At 39.7% G+C, this 27,076-nt stretch overlaps 1 protein-coding gene across 1 annotated transcript; it reads right to left on the bottom strand.

Annotated features, from left to right (window-relative positions):
* Positions 1 to 216: 216 nt before the first annotated feature.
* tmem240a (transmembrane protein 240a) lies at positions 217 to 25,471 on the bottom strand. Its single transcript, XM_042492369.2, has 4 exons — positions 24,559 to 25,471; positions 24,083 to 24,189; positions 13,922 to 14,130; positions 217 to 850 (listed from the first exon to the last, which is right to left on the bottom strand). Exons 1-4 carry the CDS (start codon positions 24,613 to 24,615, stop codon positions 696 to 698), a joined length of 528 nt encoding a protein of 175 aa, XP_042348303.1. The 5' UTR covers positions 24,616 to 25,471; the 3' UTR covers positions 217 to 695.
* Positions 25,472 to 27,076: the final 1,605 nt, after the last annotated feature.

The following is a 27,076-nucleotide window of genomic DNA, read 5'->3' as shown; positions in this document are numbered from 1 at the left end:
TCTTCCTGTGTCATTCCTAATAATCTTTAACCACACAGTCCATCATTAGTTTTTCTACTGATAAACAACTCACACAAAAATCCCCCCACGCACCCCCTTTTTAAAGACTGTTAAATCCCACTTGCCCATATTTATAACTATTTACAGAAGCAGCAATCTAACCAGCACAAAAACCCACCCACCCACCAGTCTCATTTGCCCCTCCCCTCACGCCAACAAAGTCTCACTCCCACCCGTTAGAGAAAAAAAAAATCCTGACACCCGTCTTGCCGCCCCCGTTCCATACGCTGCCCACATCTTACCCTGTTCTAAAAGAGCATGCCAAGTTTAACAATGAACACAGAAAATGTCTCTATACAGAAAAAACACCCTTAAAAATGTTTTTTTTCTTCCTCCTCCCACAATGGTGGACATGGACATAAGACAAGATTTCAGTGGCAACAAATAATCGTCATCTTGCTCCATTTTGGGGTTTTTTTTTTAGTGCTGACAGGGGCTTAGTCATAATAAAAGTCCTGGGGGGTTTAAGGGGGCCATGTTATGAACAGTGGGAGGGCAGTTTTCCAGGGTCTCTGAGGCAACAGTTGGCCAAGGGGCAGTTTGGGAGGAGGGATTTTGGAGAGGAAAGGAGAAAGGGGTTTTTTTTAGGGAAAAGGGTCTAGGTTTTTTTTTTGTTGTTATTTTGTTTTTTAGAGTCAGAGGTGGCGGGGACTAGGGTGGCCGTTGTGGTAGAGCTTCTGCTTGATGTGGACCATGTTGCCGCTGGAGTCTTCCAGCTGTCTGAGCTGGGCCCGGCGACGGAGGTCTCTAAGGTTGCAGAACTGGGGCAGCCATGACCAAGACGGGGTATCTGGAGAAAGGAGATGAGAGTTCAAAGGACAGTCAGAGGAGGCAGGCAGGGGTGCATGACCAATAGATGAAACTGGCCTTTTAACACTTTGACAACTGGATCGACATCAGTTTTCTTGTGCTGCGTTCAGACACCTTTCGCGCCTGTTCAGGTATTTAAACCTTTGAAACCCCAGCAAATTGGTAGCAATCAGCAACTTGGTATGAACTGTCACAAATTGCCCCCCAAAAAAACCCCAAAACAGAAACAAAGAAAACGATCTGAAATTAGCTTTAAAAAAAAAAAAGATAGAACGATAGAATGATTTTTTAAAAAGATCAAATAACTAAGGAAATTTATAAATAAATCTATATTAATTATATATGAAATGTTATTAAAAATCATTATATTAAGAGTTATATTTATATTTTAGAACTTTTTCAGGTCATTTTGTGTTTTTGTTCTTTGACTTTTCTTTTTTTGTTGCTAATTTCAGGTAATTTTCTTTTAGCTTTGTATTAATTTCTGGCTCATTTTTGGGTCATTTCTTGTTGAGTTGCTTATTGCCTTCTTCCCATGTTTGTAAAAGAAATCAAGCCAATTTGTTCCGGTTTCAAAGGATTAAATATTAATGAAAGGATTAAATGAGGTTTGCCAGTCTATATCCACCTCTGATGGATGCAGTATTCCATTGATGGATAGAAGTCATTACCTTGAGTTTTTTTCCAATGGAAAATTGTCATTCCTTAAAATAGAGCATGAAATCACAGGGTAACTCACAGTTGGATACAATACTGCAATTTCAATCATACAGCAAGAAATTCAACATCCATGAGCCTTAAGAGGAAAATATAATCCTAAAACTGTAAAAAGAAAGGTTTTATTGTAAACAAAGCAGGAATCACACCTGTAGGGTGCTCATTTTCTGCATTATCAAGTGCTTTCAGTTTTATACAATTTTATAGTTTTTCAGATAATTGATAAAGAAAAAGTCAGTGCTGAGGCCATGATTTTAGTCCTGCATGCATCTAGCTTTTAAGAGTCAGAGTTTTATTTTTTATAAAAGTTTTTTTTAAATGCATGTATTAAAACCTAGAAGGCAGGTGCCTGTAAATGAAGTTGTTGATGATATATTATACAATGTAAAAGGGATACTTTGCCAGGCTAATCATGTAGCACCAATTTCATTTCAATTTCAGACTGAACTGAAAGATGTTTGCAGTTAGAGACAGAAACCCCTCCATCAGTAATGCAACAAGTTTTTCCACACTGACTAAATTGATAACTTCCTTCTCTGCTCCAATACTTTACTCCGGCTCAAATATATACATAACAAAGTGTAACAACAGTGTAGGGCTGGGCAGTATGGAGAAAATCAAATTTTGCCTTCTTTTTTTAAAAAAATACCTAAATGTCAACATTGCAGCTGTATTGTAGAGTTGACAACTGATGCTTTCACAAAATATTTATATATAATGAGATTTTTGATAGTCACAATATTCACATTACAGATGATTAAGTGGCTAAAGTCAAATGGAAAAACTAGAACAATCTTGTAAGTTCCAAAAATTACATCACTGTACTGTAACCAGAAAAAATGCAGCACTTACGATGTTACAATATCCAGAATCTAGGACAATATATAATCTCATTTTACAATATATCAGTATAATATCGATATATATTGCCCAGCGCTACAATAGTGTGTATAGTTTATTGTTAACCACAATTGTCTCGCTTTTGCAGACATGAGCAAACACAACTGAATGCAGGCTTTCGAGGACGACTCAGCCAGAAAACGCACTCATGAGATCAAGACACACAATAGTGTAAAATCCTTCTTAGCCTGGTTTTTGGGCTCTAAATCCAGTTAGAGGCAGACATGACATCAACAACCAGCAACACAGAAGACTGATCTCTGTGCTGTGAGCTGCCCTTTTCGATGTTTACGTAAATGCTTCTTTTACAATAATTTTGTCCTCTGATGATGAATGTATGAATTTAGGGTGACACTGATATTGGCTTTAAAAAATGTCATCCTGTCCATCTCTGATATAATGCCTTTTTTTCATTGTCATGCTTAGTGTCAGCCTACCTTGATAGCAATATAATTCTGAGCAAAATGTTGATTATTGTCCAATTTTAAACAAACCCCTCAAAATATCTTCCATACCACATTAATGCAGAAAATGAATCAGATGCACTGTGGTTTTTGTACTTGATTGTGCGCAGCATAAAAGTGAGTTATGAGCTCCGCGAAGTCCCCAGACTGGAAAAAGCTGATGTTTAATATGTCTTTTAGCCACCGTCTTTATCATAGCTGTAACAAGTTTTAATTCTGGGAAGTAAGGGTGAGCTTTTCACAGTAAGGGCAGGGTGACAGAGACAAGATAAAAGATTAGAACACTGAAATATTGGATGGGAACGGTAAACAGCATCAATCTCTTCAAGTGCACCACACTGTCCTTGATTCGTCACATTCATGTTTTGGCCATTGCACATGTGACTGTGTCCTAGTGTTATTTCCGCACAGTCACAAGGATGCTACAGGAGACATTAATGCTGAAACAGGGTCCTTATCAACCATTTAAAAGGGGGGGGGGGGGACATTTTCAATCTACACCTTCTACAATCCAGCCCTCCAGGGGTGTCCAGTGGGAATTTCACCCCAGGAGGATTTTTTTTAGAAGCTTAACAGCTGAACTAAAATTTTACAGTTCCCCCTGGATTTTGCAAACCACAGCAGGTATTAAATTCAGCCAATCCCTGTGAACTCTGAACGACTTTGCAATTTTGTTCAATCGTGGCAACTTTATCACAAATTTAACTGTTAAAAACGAAAGGAAAATCTTGTTTCATTTTAGTGCTATGTGCAGTGTATTGATTCGCTCAGCTCCTCTTTGCCTTAAATTAGTAATAATAATAATTTTCTAAGTTTATTTATGAATGTGATTACATTTGCTCATTAATATTTTAGTGCATGGTTGCCTATCTTTGCATATCATTTGTTTTCTTCAGATTTTTTATCAATATATTGGGGTTAACATTTGGACATAATTAGGGCTGAAGTGTTTTTGTATCTTTCTGTCTTTGACCAGTACGCAGCAGCCGTGCTGTACACATACAAAAGACAGTGGCCTGCCGTGAAATCAGTGACTGTCTGGAGACAAAGTGGGATTTCATGAATGTGAGGTGTATGACATGAAGAGGGGGAATGGCGGAGCAGACGTTTGTGCTTCTCGGGTTATAAAGTGGAGGCAGCGAGGCAGAGCGAGGTCCACAGAGACAGCAGGGAGAGAGAGAGAGAGAGAGAGGAGGGGAGAGCCCCAGACAGCAAACCCAGTAGCAAATGGCCCAGCTAGAGGATGAGGGAGAGGTGGGGAGGGGGTGGTGGTGGTGGTGGTGGTGGGGAGGAGAGGATGAGGTGTTGGGTGGAGGGGAGGTGAGGAGGGAGAGAGAGAGTGAGTTATTTATAGCTGTGAATGGGTATGCTGTCCACAAGGACTGCTCTGAAGGGTATCCAAAGGAAAAGGGGCAACGAAGACAGGTTTCTCTCATTTGAATAAAAGGATGGGGATGGAGTCGGGAGAAATGGTAATGCAAGGCAGCAAAATGGGAGGCGAAGACACAATTGTTATGCTGGTTTGGAGGAGAGGGAGGCAAGGGGGGAGGGTTAAATGCTAAACGCCAAGTCATCATTTTCCCCATTTTTGAGGTAGTTTTTGTGTTTTTTTCCCTTGGTGTCTTTGCAAAAGACACTCTGGTATCAGATATTTTCACAAATCAGTGATAAGAAAAAAAAGCAGTTGCAGCAGGAAGCATTGTAAAGGAAATGGCCAGGAGTAGATTCAATAAGTGACGAGAGAGGAGGAGAGGGAGGAGCAAGAGATGGAATTAGGAGGGGGGAAAAAAAGCAATGGGAATCAATGTGCATCTCAATGCACGGTGTGTGTGTGTGTGTGTGTGCATGTGGGTGTGTGTGTTTGTGCGCACGTTTCTCACTTGCCATTCCAGCTGCTCTCTCTCATTCTATTTATAGCTCTGGAGGAGAGAGTGTGTTTGTGTGTGTGTGTGTGTGTGTGTGTGTGTGTGTGTGTGTGTGTGCAAGTGGGGGGTTGGGATGTGACAACATCTCCATCCTGCACCACACCCCCAACACACACACACACACACACACACACATATCCCTGCTCTGTCAGCCTCACCTTCACTCCTCATCTTGGGGAGGCTAAACGAGTCTGACCTAGCATCAACGTCATAGTCAACACACACACACACACACACACACACACGCAGAAGAAAGGGGCATTCCCTCCCAGTACAAAAGAAGAAGTCTATGTCCCCCAAACTATAACTGCTGCAAATGAATATGGATGCTCCCTCCTCTATGGGTGTTTTTTTTATAATGATGTATTTTACACTGATGTAATATTTCACAGGAGAAAGTAGCATTGGCTTTCTCGCTGCTGCAAAAACCTTCCACACCTCTGAGCAAAGTAGCAGGCTGCAACTGCCTCAGCTTGTACAACTCTTTCTTTATATTGCAGCCGCTCGTAAAACACTGAAAAATCCAAACACCACAGGATGTTTTCTGCCCTAAAACACCCATATTAGAGCACTCTCAGTTCAATTTCAAATAACTTTAGGTTTTAATGTGACTTGATTCTCTTCTATCCTGCCTGAGGAGCTTTTCCACAGCGGTCCAAGTATCCAGGTCACATATCACCTACTTTATCCTTAAGATCCAGGCCACCTCCACAATACAGGCCTGACACTGAGCGCAGGCAGAATAGTCAACCTCCAAACCCTGTTTTAAAGCCTTATTGCAATATTGAGTATCTTTAAGACAAGACACCCAGGGTAGACACATATTTTTTTTTCATGCACAGGTCAATTTTGAGATTTTGGGCTATTTTGCTTCCATAATTTGTCCTCTCTCAGAAAAGTGGTGAGAAAACATCCAACTTATATATTTTGGTGTTTATTTTAGTTCAGATTTCCATTGTGGAAATGTATGCAAAAGTTCATATTGAATTAGATAATGGCTCAATTGTATATTTAAACATGACATGACATGAATGTTTTAGTAACGCATTTTCAGTGGCAAGTTTTCTTTATGTTCCCAGAATGTTCTTCTTAAAGTTCGGGCAACATTCTCTATAAACATCAAAAAAATAAATAAATAAATAAATATATATATATATATATATATATATATATATATATATATATATATATATATATAGTTAAAGTATCACATTACATTACATTTTTATCTAGAAAATGGTCTGTAATATGAGGCCTCAAGAACATATTGCTTTGAAAACGCTCTTCCTTTGTTCTCATGTAACATTGTCGGAACATTTTATAAAAGAAAATCTTTTTGATCTGTCACCTCACAACATCAGAAAAACATCCTAAGAATGTTGCAATTAAAACATTACGTCTTAGTCAGCGTTTAACCTTATAGGGACATTATTTTAAATGATAACCATCCTTAAAATGTTCTTTGAACATTATATAACAATGTTTTCTTTAAAACATTATTGTAACTTGTAGGTAATGTTAGCCAGTGTTGTGGGAACTTTCCCTGTTAGCTGGGTTATTTCTGCCCAATAATCCAAAAACTTTGTTAGTGTTTTTCCCGCACAGTTTGATCCCGAATGGGTGGGAAAGCCTGTGAAATGACCATGACCGTGAGAAACTAAAACACTGTAATCCAGGATGCGAACACTGAGCTCATCAGTGAACATCTTGCCAGTGCACGGAGATGAACCCTCTGCGTCGTCTCCTCAGCACAACGCCAGACTGTGAGGGATTTCACGCGTCCCTGTCATGATTTCACACGTGTGTCTAATAGCTGCTTAACTTTACCATCACTGAAAGCCCTGTATTTATTTCTTTGCTCGTTGTCTGCACAATGGCACAAGCCAAATGCTGGTGAACTACACACCACATGTTCTGTCTCATTAAATCTGCCGCATTCTTATTCTTCTACTAAAGTAACATGCATCCTTCATCTGTCAGGGGGAGAAAGGAAACACATATTTCAGAGAGAGCGCTGACAGGAGACAGGAAATTAAGGAGCAACTCTCACACTCAGTTGGATTTAAACACATGGTATATTGGGGATGCAGCTTTCACTATACAGCGCAGCAGATGGTGGGAGTGGAGTCATTTCTTAATCTCTTTTTCTGGAGCCTGGTTTGAACCAGTCTTGGTAACTGCTGTATGTGTATTCCTATATGTATTGTATTGCTTATCACACAAAAGCAACGCTCATTTAAAACAAATAACAGCTTGGCCAGATTTTCTCATGAGACAGCACACTTTCAGCAAGTACTGCACATATATTCACATTATCGTCAGTGTAATGTGAACTGACCCAGCTAGCAGGGAACATTCTCACAACATTGGCTAACGTTACCTACAAGTTGCACTAATGTTTTAAAGAAAATATTTTAATCTAATGTTCAGAGAACGTGTTAAGGATGTTTATCATTTTAAATGTTCCTGTAAGGTTAAATGCTGACTAAGACGGGATGTTTTAACTGCAACATTTTGAATATGTTTTGATGATGTTGAGAGGTGTCAGATCATAGAATTTTTTTTTTTATAAAATGTTCCCACAACATTAAAAGAGAACAAAGGGAGAACGTTTTCAAAGCAACATTCAGAAACTGTTATTGAGGACTGAGATTACAGACCTTTTTTTAAGATAAAAAAGTAATCTAATGTGATATGTTAACAATTAAAAAAAATTGTTTCATTTTTTGATGTTTAAAGGGAATTTTTACCAAAATGGAAACACAAAGAAAACCTGCCACTGAAAACATCACTAAATCATTCAAAGATTACGCTGTACCGTTCTCAGAACATTTTAAGAACCAAAAATTGCTAGCTGGGGACAAGCAAGTGCACACACTTATGCTGTGTTCCATTCATTTTCCTTATAGAAAACGTACAATAGAATGCCATTCCTACTTGTGAACTGACGTCTCACAACACTAGGCCGGTTTCCATTGCAGATTTGCACAAAACTTAAATAGTATTTTTGAAATTTTGATAAAACACAATTGCGAGATGACTGTTTCCATTGAGTGATATTATGCAACTTCTCTCATGATCCATAAAGTCCCATTACCGCCACCCGGTGCTGCATATCATATGATCTGTGATATGATATGATATGATATGATATGATCAGATCATGATATGATTGTGGACTTTGTTTTGGGCTTTTCTGTGATGTTTTCTTGTGACTCGTGTTCTGTTTCCTGTTTTATTTTCTAGTATCACCCCTCATGTCTGGTTTACTTTCTTTGTGTTCTCCCTGCCTTACTGTTTCCCTGATTAGTTTCACCTGTCCCTCACAAGTTGAACAGTCATCACCTGTTCTCATTTTTCCTGTGTTCTTAGTCCTCCCTCCCTTTAGCTGTGTTTCGAAACCGTCCCCTATCACGGATATAGCGCACCATATAGTGTGTTCGCCATTTTGTAGTGGTGTTCGAATTCTCAGCGGTTAATTTCGACCACTATATAGATCTGACTGCACATACGATGGGCCCTACATATAATTCCACAATGCAATGCGGCCATGTATTTCTGGGGGAAAAATTCCAACTCTTGTCCAAAATCTCGTTTGTTATTCCCTATATAGTGCACTGTTTAATACGTTTGTGCACACTACTTAGTGACTAGTCAGTGGGTGGATGAGGAGATGGTTTCAAACACAGCTATTGTCTGTTTCCTTCCTGTTTTCTATCACACCTGTCTTTTATCAGTCTCGTTTGTCCCTCCCTGTTTTCTGAGTCTTCCTTGCACACCTGCTTTGTTTTAGTCTCATTTGCTCCACACTTGGGTTCCCTGCCACACCTTTGAGTGTCAGCCAATCACTGTGTTTCCCTCCTTTTTCCTATGTCCACCTTCCCCAGCTGTGTGTTGTTCTCCTGATTAGTTCCCTGTGTATATATATACCTGTGTCTGCCTTTGTTCCCTGTCAGTTTGTCCGTGTCTCCCTGTTGTCTCCAATGTGTTTTTCATGTGTTCCTGGTTGATTTCAGTCTAGTTTTTGATTTGTGTTTTATTTGTACTTTTTTTCATTGGCTACAGTCCTTCCTGGATATAACATACATGGAGATGTCAGTAACAAAATGCATGATGCCAAACAATCAACCATCTGTGCCTGCACTACCTTAACTGATAACGTGAAAGGTCTTCAGTGCACAGCCATATGCCTATTGTAATTATTTTCATTTAATTTTTTTTCTAACTTAAATTTTTTTTACTTTTTATTAAGTTCAATATTTTTCTTTTTGTTTTTTTTCTAGTGTTTTATTTCTCATGCTAAAAATGTAAAAAGTTGATGACAAAAAAAACGACTAAAGTAGGATAACCATGCAAACCAGCACACACACTGTAATGTAGCTCTGTACAGCGAACAGGACCAGAGTTCAAACCAGGACCCTTTTCCTGCGATATGACAGTGCTAACCAGCGAACCACTGTGCAGTCATAATGTTCTCAGTGACTGGGCTTGACACGCAGACATTTCTGGGACATACAGCTACTCTTGAGGCAAAAGTAATACCATTAGTTAAAGGCTCTGCACACCCATGGGTCAATGCTGTGATGCAGTTTTTTTGCTTTCATGTGATTTAGTTCAATATAAAAGGTTTAAATCTGAAAATAAATGTCCAAATTACTACCATCCATTCTTTTTTGAGGACAGTGTCTCACAGGTTTTAATCAATTTTAAGAGAATGTTGGGGTGATGATGACAAAAGTGTCAGTGTAGTGTAACCATATAATTAAATCTTAAATCTGCAATCTTTCATTTGAATCATTTGATAGAAAAAAAAGTAATGGAACACTATTGTTCTGAAAATTATAAATAGTTTGGGGAATAATGTCAGTCAAGTCAACTGGCTGTGTTTCAACGTGGTGTGACCACCATTCAAAGAGTGATTTTGCTATAGAGCCGTGAAGAGATGATTTATTTTTGTAGGCCAATCAGGAAGTTAATATCGCACTGAATGGGATTTTCAATTAACGCCAAAAATAAGCTCTCTGATGAACACAAGTTTACGATACTTACACGTTTTGTTAAGCATGATTATCTTCGCAGATGAACATGTTTTGAAGCCTAAATGAAATCGCTAAAAGTAAAAAGCTATTATTAGGCTTTACAGGAACTACATTGTGGCCGCATGACTTAAATGTCACTACTAAAAACACTTTACAAAACATGTTAAAACACAATCAAAAAATATTATTTTCAGATAAATCAACAACTTTGAGTGCAACTCTGTAAAGCTGTAAAGGCAGACAAGTAGGTTTAATGAGTTTCTGTGTCCGCTCATGTCTAATGTCCCCAACAAACAATGTAGTCCGATTTAGCCACTTGTAAGCAACCGCTTTTTTTAAGACGTGTAAAACCTTAAAAGTTTATAGTTGGATGTATATATGTGTATGGACGTATTTTGTGCTGTAGAACAAAACGTCTGAATATCTCTAGCCTATGTTAACCACAGACCTTATTTAAGGCATTTTACCGAAAACTCATTCAAAAAACTCAAAAAAACTTTGAGACAAGAGAACCAGAAGTGCAAAAAGGATAATGGACTTCCACGTTTTTGGGATTCATTACTTAACCACTCTATTAAAGTGCAAGAAGACCATGTGACCAGAAGTGATATCACAGAGATGGACCCCTAAAACCCCTTTATAAGTTATAAGTTTGCTTGAAAATAATCCATCAACATTTTAATCTCCGTACACACAAGCATTTTGCGTACACTGTGTTGTTGAAATGCTGCTGGTAATGACATAATACAAGGAGCACTTATTTGCCTCCAGTGCAGGCAGGAGGGGCGGTGGATAGGTCCGACAAAGTGTGGACTTTCATGCGTGAGTTCACTTCCTGTCTGTACATGATGGGTTTTATTCTACACCTTGCCATGTGCCTCTTTTGCATAATCCTAACCATCCATGGCAGCATGTGCTTTTGTTGACATCCCAGCGTTGGTTGCCATGCGGTTTTGTTGCCTAAACATAACCACATGCAGCATAATACCACAATGTGTTTGTGCTGACATCACAGTAACGGCATCCCAGAGTGGTAAAAGCAGATGCAGAAGGATACCTAGAGGGCAATATGTTGACGCGGAAGTCTACTGCAAAGCAGCAATATGTGATGACTTGGGATGAGAATATGCTGAAGAGCTGGATGTCAAAACAAGTTTGATAAACGTTAAAAGGCTCAAAGTTCGAGGTCCTAACAATTACCTCTCTTGGTCCCTGCACTAATGTTTTAATTATGTTATGTGTACTCAGTCAGCCTGTCAAGAAACATGAAATCAAAAACCCATAGTTTCAGGTCTTTCTTTAGATTTTCAAGTGGTGTAGGGGTACTTGTGTAGTAGCCTACAGTTAATTTAGGACACTGCCCCTGGGGTAATCATGCTCTCCAAGCTAAGTGACCACAAATCCTTGTCTCCCTTCACAAACTGCCTGTCAATTATAGAATTGATTTAAAGGTTTTAAGTCAGCTTATTTGTGTGATTTATTAACCCCCAAGTGAGCCTGATTGCCACTTGAGATCCCCTTTCAGGACCCATCTAGCGATTCCCAAGTCTCTCCTTATCACTGTGGGAGACGTATGTTTAATGTTACTGTCTGTGCCCTTCAGCTGTGGAATATCTATGCCCGAAATTAGTGTCCTCTTTTCCTTAATGCAGGGTTTTGCTTTTGCTTTTTTGAAAAGTGCTATGAAAGTTTATTTCTTGTGATGAACATACACTCACACTAAGCTAAGCTTCCAAATATCAACACAACCAACTACTTAGTTAATTAGCATTTTGCCCGTCAGCTAACTTGTACCCTGCAAAGCCTTTTTTGGCTCCCACTGAGGTTTGACTCAACCAGATGTTAATTGGGGGTTGCATCATCTTCATTATTTCAACTCCTATTAATATTCTATTTCACTTGACTGCATTGCGTTGCTATTTTGCTCTTGCAGTGTTCCCATCGAGATCATTAAGGTTTAACATAGCATTTATACAGCGGTGCACAGAGACTTTGGTAAGCAGAGGCTGTTCTGTCAGACCTGGCATGAAACTGTTTGATATTTAATAAAAGCCATTGCTGAGAACTTACTCAACCGGATATGCTGAAAAGTGATTTTGTTTGACATCAGCTGCCACACGTACATTAACTTTTCTGTTTGATTCCATGCTAACACAACACTTTAGCTAACTGGCTAGTACAAAGCTACTTGCTAGAGCATAGCAAAAGTGCAGTGATTAAACTACTGTATGTTCAGAATGATGCATTGAACCACATATCTGTAAGGAATTTAATATGAATCAGTACTTTGTCAAAGAAACATTAAAAAAAAGCATAAATCAATTATTTTGTTGGCTTAGATTTGTTTTTTTCACTAATTCGTCTATATAAAAGTGTTCCTTTTAACATTATATTCTCTGCCCTGAATTCATATTAAAGTCATATGCTACATTTGTGTGTTGTAATCCGAGCTTCTCAGTTCGTTGTTGTGATAGATGGCCCATCCATGCAAGCATGCAAGTGTAATATGCCACCACACAGCATCAGTTTGAAATGCTGCTGGTAACAATGTAACATAAAGTAATATAATCTAACCCTAATCCTAAACTGGAGAGTCCCTATAGGGTGGGCAGACGGGTTGGATGGGTCCAGCAAACCCTGGACTTTTACCTCCCGCTGTTCATTTCCCTTATAAACCCTAACCCTAACCATAACCACCCGCTTGTGGTGCCTAAATCTTATCATGTGCTTGTGTTGTCTAAGCCTTACCACATGCTTGTACTGTACAAAAAAATACATGTAAAAATTACTAACATTTTACTAACATTGTAAGTTTATTCATAAAAAAAAACGTATTTAACAAGCAGAAACTGCAGCTTACATTTCCTGTGAAAACAGAATTGTATTTCGAAAATGCACAATCCAACAAGCATAAATTGACACGCCATCCTTGAACATCAACAACAGACAGAGAAAGATATCTAGCGTGTCATATGTAGATGTAAAGAGCACTGTCCAAGCTGTGATATTTGCTGAGTTAGGATGAGAATGTGTTGGAATCCCTGAATGTATCAACATGGCTAGCTAACCGCTCCAGCTCTGCACTATGCTTAAATGGCAAATACTGCTGATATCTGGACGGTGCGGTTGCTGCAGCATCCTCTAATTCCCCCAAGGTTAACACCATTAGCTCCATTGACTCTGGTCTTATTGGTAGAACTATTCATGATGCTAGCTGCTAGTTGCCAGCTCAGCCCCCTCCATGTTAGAGCAATGCGCAGACAACCTCTGAATCATAGATATGCTCTGAATATTGTATAGAGCTCCTTTAAATAATAATTACAACCACTTTTGTGAGTCTACATTATTTCAGACATTAAGGTATGCTTTTCCATCAACAGTTCTCCTGTAAATAATAAGTTTCATATTTCAGAACAAAGGAATTCGACTTCACGTTGGTGCTCTTAGCCTTTACCTGCTGCTGTTTCCTGAAAACAAATTCAGACTGTTAGTAAAATAAGGTTTTAGGTATTTGGGCTGTCCAAAAAAGAAGACAACAATTTAAATTTAGTTTTACCTCAACTGATTGCCTTCGTCTGAATCATCACACAGTTGGAAGGTTTAGCTGTGATTTTCCAAGAGGTCGCAGTAAACTGAGAAAAAAAAAACAGTGAGGAGAGCCAAAAATGGGCCAAGCAATGGGGGGAAGGTCATTTACCAGAGCTCCACCACCTGCTGTGTTAACCTGGCAAACGCTTGCACATGCAGAGACATGGTGGATAGATACAGATACATATATGTCTGCGCACAAGCATTTTGCTGCCACAAATTCTGCTTTGAATCACAGATTGTTATTTTGCCTGTCGAGTTCAGATTATTCAAGTTTCCATTAGTGCATTCACACCTCAGCACACACAACCAAAATGAATAGAAAGAGATTTTTATGATACTTTAGGGATTACTGAGCTCTTGTTTGAGTTGTGGTCATGTGCATCTGCAGCAGAGCAGCAGATAATGTCCAGCTTACCGTAGTAGCGGCTCGCCCTCCAGGCCCTGACGGCACAGTGTAGGACTCCGTCCAGCCACAGAAGCAGCCAGCTGATGCAGAAGCCCAGCAGCAGCCCCAACATTAAGTCCATCTCCTGCTTGGTCACACTGTCACTCACAAAGTAGTTCTCTGATGAGTCCACCAAGGAATGGTCCCCATCATATGGGATTACATAGTGAACGTGATGCCTGGGGGGAGGACGGACAAGGGCAGCAGATGGAAAAGTTAGATATAAACCAGCATGAAATTGTATTCTATATGTTTGGCATATGTTCTCTAGAGCTTTGCTGCAGGGAGGAACACCATTCTTCCAATAGTATTCCCTCATTTGGTGTTTTGATGATAAAAAGTGCTAACACTGAAATCCAAAATCTCCCATAGTGGTTCAGATCTGGTGATTGTGAAGGCTAAAGCCTATAGCTGATACATATCATTTTCAGACTTTTTGAACCATTCTGTGACTATGTTTACATGCACACAATATTTCATTATTATTCCAAATATTACAATTTTATGAATTTGATACGGGTCATGTAAACAACATATTCTGCTTGGATTTTCCAAATTATACCATATTCCGATTAAGGCATGTGGGATATGCCAGCATTATTCAGGTTTTAGAAACATTATTTGGACATGTATATAGTATATTCATAATATGTGCCTCAACTGAAGTTTTTACCACCAACACAGATGCATGCTCAAAAGAAAAGCCCATAATCAGTCGGAATGCTATGAAAGATATGTATTTCAACAGGTTTTTGGATAAGCACAAAGATCACAACACCAACCTTCTCAAAAAGGTGGCTGAAGGAATGAAAGAGGGAGGCTGTGTTTACATGGTCAATCAAGACTGAAAACTTTCAAAAGTTATATCATGATGCAAAGAAGCAAAATGGAACAAGCAGCTCCAGCCGTTACACTTTCTCATATTTTGATGTGATAAATGACATATTAGGGTACATGAAGTATGCAGAGCTGCATGTAAACAGGAGTATTAATCATATTTTCGTTTTCATTGGCCATGTAACCTGCTTAGCGGGAATACTGTCATTTTTATTTTCAGAAAAAAAAAAAAAGCAATTTTTTTTTTGTGCACGTAAACGTAGTCAGTGAGCCCTTCACCATATCAAATATCACCATATTTTGACCAAATACCTCGATGTCAAAACTGTGACAGTATTGAAGGGTTGATAATTGGTGCTTTCACAAAATATTTGGACTGGGAATTTTGTTAAATAATCGTAAGTAATGTGGATATAATGATTAGGTAAATAATAGAGCAGTCTGGTAAGTTCAGAAAATTACATCACTTCACTAATAAAACAGGAAAAGGCAACACTTACAACATTACAACATCCAAAATCTAAGATGATATTATCATATCACAATATCAATACAAGGTTTCCCACACATTAAGTTATGTGTGACGACCCGCCACGATTAAAACATGCCGCTACAGTTTGACTTTTTAATTTTGGAGCTGGTTTGTTAATTAGGAACCCTAATGCAGCTCAGAGCGTACTATGGGCACAGGCGGAGCAGCTAAACACCAGACACAGTGAAAGTGAAACTTGGGTCCAAAAACTGCTCAGAATTTGAAACTTCTCAAACTGCTACTGAGGAAAAATTAACTCATTACAGACTCACAAAAACCTCAGAATTTAGAGAGGGACACAGAGTGATACACAAGGATACATATAGGCAAAAAAAACAAAACAGAAAATAAGTGAACTACTACCACGAACTGATTCTAATTCTGTGTGAAACACTGTGATATAATATCAGTATATTATTGCTTGGCCCTTCCTTGTATCCCGTATGGAAGCATCTCTGTATTTTGTTTCTCCACTCACTTAATCATCTGTTTCCATTCATTTGTTACTCGTCTGTAATACCTTGCACTAAAAAATGACTTTCCAAATGTCCTTCACCATGGGCACTGTTTGATAAGATCTAGTGTTTTGAAGCCATTTGGGGATGTTGGACATATATATATGATTATATACCATATGTTAGGGTGGTAAAATTGTTTCTCCTTTAGATGGTGTTTTATATTCTTTATACTCATTCTGACTTGGATGATGTCTAGAGATTTCTTTCTGAATTTTAATAAAAATGCACTAATCCACACTTTGCTGGAAACCCCCTGAAGCCCTCTCAAGGACCCTTGGGTGTCCCCAGGCTGCACTTTAGGCTGCTGGGGCTGAAAAAGTTTAAGGAGAGCGGCTTGTGCTCATCGCCTGAAATAAGAATAAGCAACACTCCACTACCTCCTTCAGTGACTACTGTTAAAGTGCCTTTCAGAAAGGCATTTACTCCAATCTCCAACAGGTTAAGGCCATAGCTGCTCAGTAAAATCCATTCTGAATGAACCAAATTATGCATATATATCATCTAAACTGCATCATGTGTTCAAGCATAGTTCTTCAGATATCTCATAACTAGCAATTATTTTGTAAAAATGGACTTATTCTTTTTTTTATTTTACAAAATGATTCTGGATCCAAGCAGGTTCTTACTAGAAAGTCCCTCTGAATTTGTTCCAAGTAGGAGAGACATGAAAAGGCTCAATATGAATCAAATTTTAATTGTTTTTTTCCACAAATCCACAGGGTGTGTGATTGCTACTGACCTAGTGTTCACATCTCACAGGAGAAGAAAGAGGTGAAGAATATGGAAATGTCATGCTGACAGACTGCAAATTTAAAGACAATTGATGTTTTCAGTATCATCAGTGAACACATCACTCTGTTGCATTACAGCTAAGGGACAACACACACACACACACACACACACATATATATATATATATATATACATATATATATATATATATACATATATATATAAGTCTGTAAAAGTGGACTTATTCTTTATATATATATATATATATACATATATATCCCCGTATGTCAACTGTTGCAGCAGCTACTGATCAACAGTAATCCAGTCCCTCCATTTACTCTGCCACGTTGTCTAGCATTGACTCTGCTCCATTGTAAAACAGATACATCAGCTTGATATAGAAGTCTTACTATACTGGTATTACCCGCCCTCCAGAGAGGGGATGAGAGTTTTTTCCAATCTAACAACACAGGCAGTTGTCTGACAGACACTGTAAGGAAACACCGTGGGAGCTGAGAGATTGAACTGCTGGAGTGAGTACAGACACACACATCTGCGCACAGACTTTGGGACATTACATTGATAACAGTTTCAGACTAATGCAGATTTTTAATGCCATAAAAGTGACAGTTCGCCACCAAATCAAAAACACGTGTTTTTCCTCTTACACAAAGTGCTGTTTATCAGTCAAGATCATTTTGATGTGAGCTGCTGAGTGCTGGAGAGATCACCTGTGGAGATGTCTGCCTTACTTTCCAGTGTAATGGTACTAGATGGCACTTGGCTTGTGTTGCTCAAAGCGCCAACAAATACATTGTCAAATATCAACACTTGGTCAGTGGCCCTAAACGTCAAACTGGGACACTCTTCCGTATTCACAAAAAATGATGTTTTCATTTGTTATATGCACACAGTCTTTTTCAAAATAGTTACTACTTTGGTAAAATAACTTCATCTTTAGGTTTTCTTCCTAACACCTGGGGAATACATGTATGAGTAGCACGTGACGGCTACTTCTCCATTCAGCTACATCTCGCACACTTTTGGTGTTCACACAGGCAGCATTGTTACTGCAGAGCTTCCTGCTGTTCTAACTAGTGGATTTCAAAAGTTAAAAGCAGATACGCCGCTAATTTATGGAGCTGTACAAGCCACTGCAATGTCAACAACATGGTTGTTCAAATATTTCACAATAAAAAGCCTTGTGTTAATAACTGAAGGAATTCGGGCTAAAGACATGTTGTAAGAGGGCTTTTATTTTGAAATGGAAACTGGAAGGGTTGAGTAAAACAGATATATTTGTATTCCTTCATGTCTGTGACAGATATAAACATTGAAACTTTAGTAAAAGGTAGTATAATGTCAATATGAGTACTAAAAGACCCTTCATTCTGTCTATTTTTGCTAAAAGCCGCATGTGTCACACGGTAAAAATAGGCTGGACTCCTATTCTCTAGATAATCTGCAGATGAACAGCAGTAATGCCACACCTGAGCAGTGCTGTTCACATGGGCAGTGTGGCTGCTCTAACCTGTACATATGGGTGCGGGAAAAAAAAAAAAGCCAAGGGGTTCCACAACAGATACGCATTGCTCACATGCAGTGTATCCCAGGCGTTAGAATAAAGCAACAAAAGTATCAGAATCAGAAATCAGAAAGACTTCTTTTGGTTAGAAAAATCATAGTTTGGATCAAAAAAGTGTACAATTGCAGTAATGTAATAACACTGCATGACATACTTCACTAGCATAGTATGCTACACATACTAGCACAGTACGTTGTTATTAAAATGACTCTTGAGTTTTGGTTTATCGATGGACAAGAAAGACAATCTCCCAAATAAAGAGTTCAGAGTTTGTTTGACACACCCACCTCCCCTCTCGTCCACCCTATGAGGATATTCTTAATCATTATACTATGGTAGTTGCTCTGAGTGTCAAAAAATGCCACCACACAGTGCACCTCGTACCACTTCAAAAGAGTGCCTTGGTGCGTCGATATCGGACGTGGAGGGTCACTGACAATGAGTCAATATTTGGAGTTTTGGGAGTTAGACAAGGTTGTATTAATCGACAAAAAAAACATTCATTTGAAAAATTCTGCATTCTCTCTCCAGAAATCATGACCATGTCACTCTATTAACTCTCTATTTTCTTACTGCAGAAATACACCAACCACATAATCAACTGTATCACTGCGCAGAAGGAAGCATGCATCTATGGACGAGAAGTTTGAGAGGCTCATGCTGTGTGACAGCACGAGATGTAAACAACAATAGCATACTTCCCAGCTGAGCTGTAACATAAGCTCAGACGGGAAAGGTGGTAGATAAGTCTGTAGATGCACGCTTCCTTCTGTGCAGGGATACGACTGGCAGCTGTAGCCCATTAGAAAGGAAATAGTTCCTACATGGAACTGCCCACAACGAGAGCTGTGGATTATCTTGAGTAACCAGATCATGACTCCAAGAAAGACACGTTGCTGTTAAGTTTTTCAAATGTAACTTCTTGCTGGTTGCTCTAATTGCTTTAATACTCATATTTTTTTATGACTTTAAAATATGATTTTATGCTGGTTGTTTTTATTTGGAGTTTTTCATGAAATTTGATCCAAATGTAAAGTGCATCACAAACAAAATCTATTATTATTATGTTGGAGAGAAGGCAGACATCTCTACGACTGATATTTCCAACACTTGGCAACTCACACCAAAACAATCTAGATTAATAAATAGCACGACAAGTAAGAGGAAAACGGTGTATTCTTGATTTTGGGGTGAACTGTCCCTTTAAGACTTAGCAATATAAGAGTATTCTGGCAATCTACTATTACACATCTATAAATCTTAAAGACATGCAAGAGAGAGGTTTTTAAATTAGCCAGAAGTGAAGCAGCAGAGACTGGGATGTCCAGACTGTTTCTTAGCTTATCTATATCGCTGACTGACGTAACACCTCATTAATGAAAGCTGCTTACCAGCCAATGTCTAACGGGTCCTTACCTGCAAAACGATACACTGGAAATTAACTGGAAGTTTTACTCATGTTTCCAACCCGTCTGTCATAAATTTAGGAACCTACAGAAATGTGACTTCATTGACAGAAAAACCACCAATAATGTTTGGGTGAGAGAAGTTCTCTGGGAAGTGCAGTGCAGAAACATCACAGCACTAAGAACTGATTCTGAGTATGGAGCGGGAAAAAAAACAGATCTTAAGTGTCTAACTGAAGAAGTGGTAGTGCCACACAGGGGATCAAACCCCCTGTTGGACCTCACTGACTTGAGCTGCACCGCCGCTGAGGTCCATTAACACCAAACCATAAAAACACAAAGCCACGCTACATGTAGAGATAAGCCAAAATGTTCCTCTGAGTTTCTTTCTTTTCCCTGAAGATGGCTGTTGCCCAAATGCCTGTTAAAAAAGAAAGGATTATTTTATGCTGCCTGTAAACCCTTTAAATTACTTAATAAATTACTTAAAGGGACAGTTCACCACAAAATCAAAAGTATATCTTTTTCCTCTTACCTGTAGTACTTCATCAGCCTAGATTATTCATGTGTGAGTTGCAAAGAGTTGAACATATCCATGCAGAGATGTCTGCCCTCTCTCCTATATAATGGAACTAGATGGCACTCGGCCAGTGAGGATCCAATTGCAAAAAAAAAAAGTACATTTGAATTTGACAAACTCAACAGCAATGTCTCTTTCCAGAAATCATGACCCTGTTACTCAAGATAATTCTCAGACCTTGTTGTGAGCCGTTTCAGGGAGTAACTATTTTCTTTCAGCAAAACTACACCTGCCGACCATATCACTACCCAGAAGGAGGCGTGCATTTACTCATGGGCAAAAGGCTTGTGCTCTTGACAGCACAAGATGTAAACATTAATGACGTCCTCCTCAGCTTAACTGTAATGTTAGCTAGCTTAGTGGTGCTACACGAGCTAGCAGTAGATGCATGTTTCCTTCTCCGCTGTGATACAGTTGGAAAATGTAGTTTGGTTTAAAGAAAATAGTTCCTCATGCGCAAAGGGAAGTGTGCATGTACCGCTAGCTCACTATGCACCACTCAGCTAGCTAACATTAAAGCTAAGCTGACGAAGACAGCATTAATGTTTACATCTCATGCTGTCACAAGCACGAGCCTCTCGTCTATGAGTAGATGCACACTTCCTACTGCAAGGTGATACAGTTGACAGGTGTAGCTCAGTGTAAAGAAAACAGTTCCTACACAACACTGCTCAAGACAAAGTTTCTGGATTATGTTAAATAACCTGGTCATGGTTTCTGGAAAGACACATTGCTGTTGAGTTTGTCAGATGTATTTTTTTGGCGCTTTTGGAGCTTTTCTAAGTTACATTTTGTTGGAGAGAAGGCAGACATCTCGACAGGCGTTATCTCCAACACTCGGCAACTCATACCAGAACAATCTAAATTGATAAATAGCACTACATGTAAAAGGAGAAATATGTTTTTTGACTTTGGGATGAACTATCCCTTTAAGTCTGGTTCACTTGCATTCTGCAAATCATAGCGTGTGTCTGCTTTTCAAGTATAATAATGAAAACTATTCTGTTTTTCTGAAGAATGTTGGGATAAAAATGCCACACTGAGAGCATTTAGATCATCTTAGGACAACTATCCTGCAGCCTCTCACAGCAGCCATGACACTAATCAGCAGGGTGCACCCAGCAATACCCACAGCCCACTCCTGGATCTTTTCCCTGCCACACAGGCAGCTATAGGCCAGGCCTCAGCCCGTCACAGAAGCTACAACTACATCCAAATCAGAGCACGGAGGCTGCCAAATAAAATGACACTGGCCGTGTCCTCAAGGCTGATAAGGTGAGCGCTGTGGGCGTCATGACACCTCCACATCTAACGGATGGAAGGGCGGGCGAGTGAAACCCAAGCTCAGGTCTGCACTATTCATCCATGTATGCCGCTCTTTCTGCTGTTTATGTGAAAGCAGATGACTGATTCACATTCAGGAGTGTTTCCAGGTCAGTGAAAGACACTGTGTGGGTACAGTTACCTAAAAACTAACAGGAGGGGCAGAGGTTTGACTGTGCATACTGTGCAGTGGTTTACTATTCAATTAGTGCATGTGCATTGCCTAATAATATATTGTAGAACAAATATATAATTTTTGGTGTTATAAGTATAGAAATCACAGCTTTTGAAGTGGGGTTGTATTAGGTAGGCTACCATAGCCAGTGAATTACATACAGGAGATGACTGTCTGCCAGTTTGGAGAAGCAGGTGGGAGTTTAACACAGAAGTTAAACAATCTACTACTGTGGACAACAAAATGTATTTTAAGCCACCCAAAAAAAGATCCCACAAAAAATAATTAGCATCAGCTTAAGTGAATGCTATATTTAGAGCATTTTCACTGCTTTACCTCTCCATAAGACAGTCTGTTTTGACAGGGAAGCTGTTAATGGCTTCACTTCCCCATCACAACAAAGCCACCAGACTCCATTGAGAAAAACAGCAATTAAAGCTCCCTAAACACAGGTGCTGCAGGTGTCCCGCTGTTTTAATTAGTTAATTTGTTTGTGTTATTGTGTGACTTTGGTGAGTCCCAAGTAACCCTTTTAAATGCCAAAGTCACACAATAATAAAAACAAAATAACTAATCGAGGCAGCAGTAGACCAGCAACTCCTGCCTTCCGTAAGGGTAAAATTCTTGTTTTTCTTAAAGGAGTCTGGTTTTGAAGAAAGGGACGTAACAGCTTCATTTTCCAGTTGGAAAACACTGTCTGAGGTAGGTAAAGCAGAGAAAATACTCTAAATATGGCATACATTTGAACTGATATTGATTTTTTAGGTGGAACTTTTTTAAAGTGGCTAAATTATGTTTTGCTGTGGCCCCCATCCATAGCAGTACATTGCTTAGCTTTTGTGTTGGTCTTCCTACTTGCTTTACCTGCTTCTCCAAACTGGGATACACTAACTATGGATAAGCACCTCATACAACCCCACTTTAAAAAAAACTGAACTATTCCTTCAATGTAAATAATCAAATGGAGAAGTGTCATGGTGATACTTAATTAAAAGTTTTGCCCGATTCCACATAAATTAAGCTTAATTGTGCCCAAGAATGCAAAAACCTTGTTAGTGTTTTCCCAAAACAGTTTGATCCAAGAGAGTCTGTGAAATGGCCATGATTGTGACAAACTAAAACACTGTAATCCAGGATGCTAGGATGTGGACTGACATCTACAGTATGTAACACTGACTATGGATATGTACCCCATACAACCCCATTTTAAAAAAATCTGAACTATCCCTTTAAAAAGCTGTTGATCATCCTTTATTTTTCACAAATCCTGCTTGCATTCATGCACGCCACTTTTAGCAGTAGCAAGGATGACTGTGATGATTGTCAAAATATGACAAAATAAGACAGTGACACATCATCTCATCACAAATCCCATCTACATACATATCTTGATCATCACATCACATTTGTCAGTGCGTGCAAGAGGCCTTTCCAAACTTTGACTCAGATTATCCCTCTCTGACAACCTAATAGCACCTGATGACCCATTTCTGATTTAAAAAAAATAACACAGTGGAACTGGCCTCTTAATGCTGCTAATGAACTGCTAGTACATCAGCCCCCTCACTGCAGCATGCACAGTATTCACTGCTGTTTTGTTTTAATGTGCATCTGTTCAGCTTGCACCAATGGTGACATTTCCCTTCCTAAGACTGTGGCTTGCCTGCAAGACATGGGTCAATCTAATATTTGAGGACAATACAGGTGTGAAGCCATTGGAGAAAAAGGACTCTTACTTTAAATCTTGCTCCAACACTGTTGCCATACCCTCGGGCACTGTAGACTGGTTGAAAAAAAAAAACAGAGGCCCACTTTGTGTGTCAGCTCATCCTCACAGCCTACAGCCTGCTCTGTTACATGTTGATGGAAAACGCACAATACTGCTGATTAAATCCGGTTTATTAATGAGTGCCTTGCTGCTGTTTCCCCCCACCGCACTTCCAGCCAGCTCTCACCGAGAAAGCAAACAGCAGGTAGGCTGATGAGCAGCCCCACTGCACTTCTTAAGCCATAACCACTTCTCTTGAGCACGCATATGTTCATAATTGGCCCAGCAGGTTTTAGATTGTCGCCGTCGCCGCGTAGGCCTGTGTGAGGCGCACGGCGCACTTGATGCTCAGATTGTTTTTGAACGGCCTCATATTGCTCATAGTTCATTACCTATTTATGGCTCCGACACACACCTTCGTATATGCAGCAAATCCTCGCGGCCGATGGAAACATAAAACACTCACGCACCGCGAGCAAACGTGTCACCAAACGGCGGTCTGTCTGTGAAAACATCATGTAGGCGCACAGACGGCAGATCTTGCGGGGCTTCGCCGCCAGAAATCTTCGAGGCCTCTTCAGCAATTAAGAATTGACGGGTGAACAGAAAAAAACAACAGCACACCAACAAGCACCATGTTTATCCCAAATATTGTGCGAGGATGATGGCATTTACCTTCCACAGTTGCAGTGACAGACGCGGTCCTCCCCTCGTAGATGCGGTAAGATGTAGTTGTGAAAGCGATCCAGTAGTGCGTTCATGTCCATTAAACAGGCTATCGCCTGCAAAGAACCACGCAAGTCAGCTGGGACATGTCAAGCAATAGGCTAGGCTATTCCTACACACAGCGGATCATTCTCCTCATCATTATCAAGAGAAATAACAATCATACGGATCATAAAGAAAAAGAAGAGAAAATAGCCTTGGCAGATCCTCCCGATCCTAAGACGGGGGACTCTTGCCTCAAAACGGACTTAGATTATTTATTTATGACAGCAGGTAATTATAGGTAGGCTAACCTACTTCCACATGTCATTGATAGGCCTGCTGGAAGGGGCTTTCTCGCATAAATGTACATTTATGGAACATTTAAAATTGACTATTGTGCGTAAAATTAGAAATCGTGGCAAAGGGAGGTGGAGGTGTCTTACCATTACAACTGAAGCACCAAGAATCATAAAAATCATGGTGGTTGTGATCATATGCATCAAAACTTCCAAACTGGCCGCCGTCCTGTAGCCCGGGGTTCTACCCGCGGCGGTGGAGGAGACGCTCCGGCTCGGCTCTGGGCGCTCTGTCCCGGCAGGAGCCGCTCATGGAGCCGCCGCGCCTCTCCTGGCTCCCCGTCCCCCCCTCTCAAACTGCCCCGGTCTCCCTCCGTCCTCCTCCTACACACGGCAAGGCGAGCCGCTCTCTCAGCCCCTCACTGCTGCGCCCTCTCCATCCAAGTATCCCCCCCGGTCGGTCGGATGCGGCGGCTGCTCCAACGAGGCAGTCCTCTCCTAATTACCGATGCAAAAGTGAGCCCCTCTTCCAGGTGCGTTTCTATCTCTATCCCAGTTATGAAAAAAAAGACCATAAAGAAAAAAATTAGCCCTCGGTATCCTCTAAAGGGTGCTGGGTATCCTCCTCTCCCCCCCTTTTTACCAAGTTATTCCAAATCCCTGCGCTTTAATGCCGGCCAATTCTGTCCTCCATCGGCGAAAAAGCTCGATTTCTGTCGCCTTTCAAAGAGCTGCAGCAACTCCTCTCGCGGCCATCGCCCTCGTCTTTCTCGGAACGCTTGATAACATCGACATGAGGTCCAGATAGCTCCAGTCGGGAACTAGACCCACCCTGCGCCCCGAGTCCAGTCCGGATCCAGCAACGGCAGCTGCATCAACGCCCGGAGCCAGACACGCATGATTATCCCATCCTGGCTTCCAGCAGCTACACAAGCATCCACTCCCACCTCTAGTGCATGTGTCCGTGCACGCGCCTGTGTGTGTGTGGAGAGAGAGCGAGAGAGAGAGAAAGAAAGAAAGAGGGTAGTGGGCGGCGTGAGAGGGGAGAACTGCAAACTGCCTCTGTGGCATCGGCCTATAGGCTCATTATTTATAGTGGATACCTTCAGATGCACTGGAGGGCCTCAAGAATGGCACTCTTCATGATGATTTAACCCCCCCTTTTTTTTTTTCTCGGGTGGGTTAACCCCTTTAACTCCTCAATATCGCCACTATTACTCACACACACAAACACACACACAAACGCCCTTGCTTTCTATTTCTCTTCCAGACATTGCAGCTTTTCAATTTCTGTTTCTGCGCCATTCCTGCTGTTCTTACTCCTACTGTCCTGCATGTTTCATGTGCAAAGTCAGTCTTCGATTCAAATCATACAATTTCTACAATTTTTTTTTAAATGTAAGGTTCTTTCTTTAAACAGCATCAAGAGTGAAAATTCCTCCAAAGCTTGCAGATAAACTTTCAGTGCAGGGATGATATAATATTGCATCATCTTGTGGCAAATCAGAGAAGATATCAGTCCTGAAAGCAACATAGTATAAAAACTACATTATCAAATGTGGGTCAGTTTGTCTTTTGGGCTATTTTTGCAAAACTCTAGACAGTAACCACAAAACCTTACACCAAACCAGCAAAACATTTTACATCTCTTGCAAAAGCTAAACTCCCTTAAAGGATTGCGTTTTTGTGTCAACACAAAACATTATTTTAATAAGCACACAAAGCACCAACTATGCAGCAAATTTGTCAATATGGATAGGATATTGACAAAATATTGTAACAATGTAGAGACCAGTTTTTTTTTTTACTTTTGCTTGGAGCACATTATAAAATTACAAACTGAGTGTAAAGCAGAGAATGTGCATTCAGTTTGTCGCATTTGAATGCTTTGGCTACAAGTGTTACTAGTTTTAAAGGCTCAGGAATCACTGTTAGTGTTTAAGCATGAATTGGAAAAAAATCAAATATCATGATCTTTTTGATCAAATATCTCAATATCAGTATTGCAACAATGCTGGATTAACTATTGATGCTTGTACATAATATTCACACCACAAGATTTTTGATAAATAATTATTAGTAATGCAGATATAATGTTTAAGTGGGTAAAGTCAAATAATAGAACATGCAGTCTGATGAGTTCAGAAAATTATATCACCTTACTGTTATGCAGCAAACCAGGAAAATTAAGCCATATTATGTCATATTACAATATTATGATTTCCAAAATCTGCAAGCTGGTGATCAACATTGTTGAATCTTGATATTTTGTGAAATTTGTATTGTGATATCCAGTGAGTATAAAGTATAACATTTATATTTTGTTGGTTTTAAGTAAAAAAAACAAACAAATGTTAAAATCCAGTATCTTCGAAGCGTCTCATGCCAAGGTCATCTTGACATAGAACAAGACATTTTGAGAACAAAACCCAACAACAGCAAAATGTCATAATTTTAACGTCTACACAACACCAAAGTCTAAACATTTAAAATATCGTCAAAGCAATTTTATACCAAACAAAATTTAATGTCTGTCCTAAGATTCCAGCATCTTTGTGACTTCATAACATCCGGTGCCAGCTGGACTAATTAGAGGATGTATTCTCATATCACCATGCAGACATTTGTCATTGTCCTTCTGTAATGTCACACAACACTATCCTTA

This window comes from Plectropomus leopardus, chromosome 9 (genome assembly GCF_026936395.1).
Source record: "Plectropomus leopardus strain MGB_pleo_1.0 chromosome 9, ASM2693639v1, whole genome shotgun sequence".
Classification (NCBI taxonomy): Eukaryota; Metazoa; Chordata; class Actinopteri; order Perciformes; family Serranidae; genus Plectropomus; species Plectropomus leopardus.
Note: the sequence above shows the minus strand (reverse complement) of the source record. Positions and strands in the feature narration are given on the sequence as shown.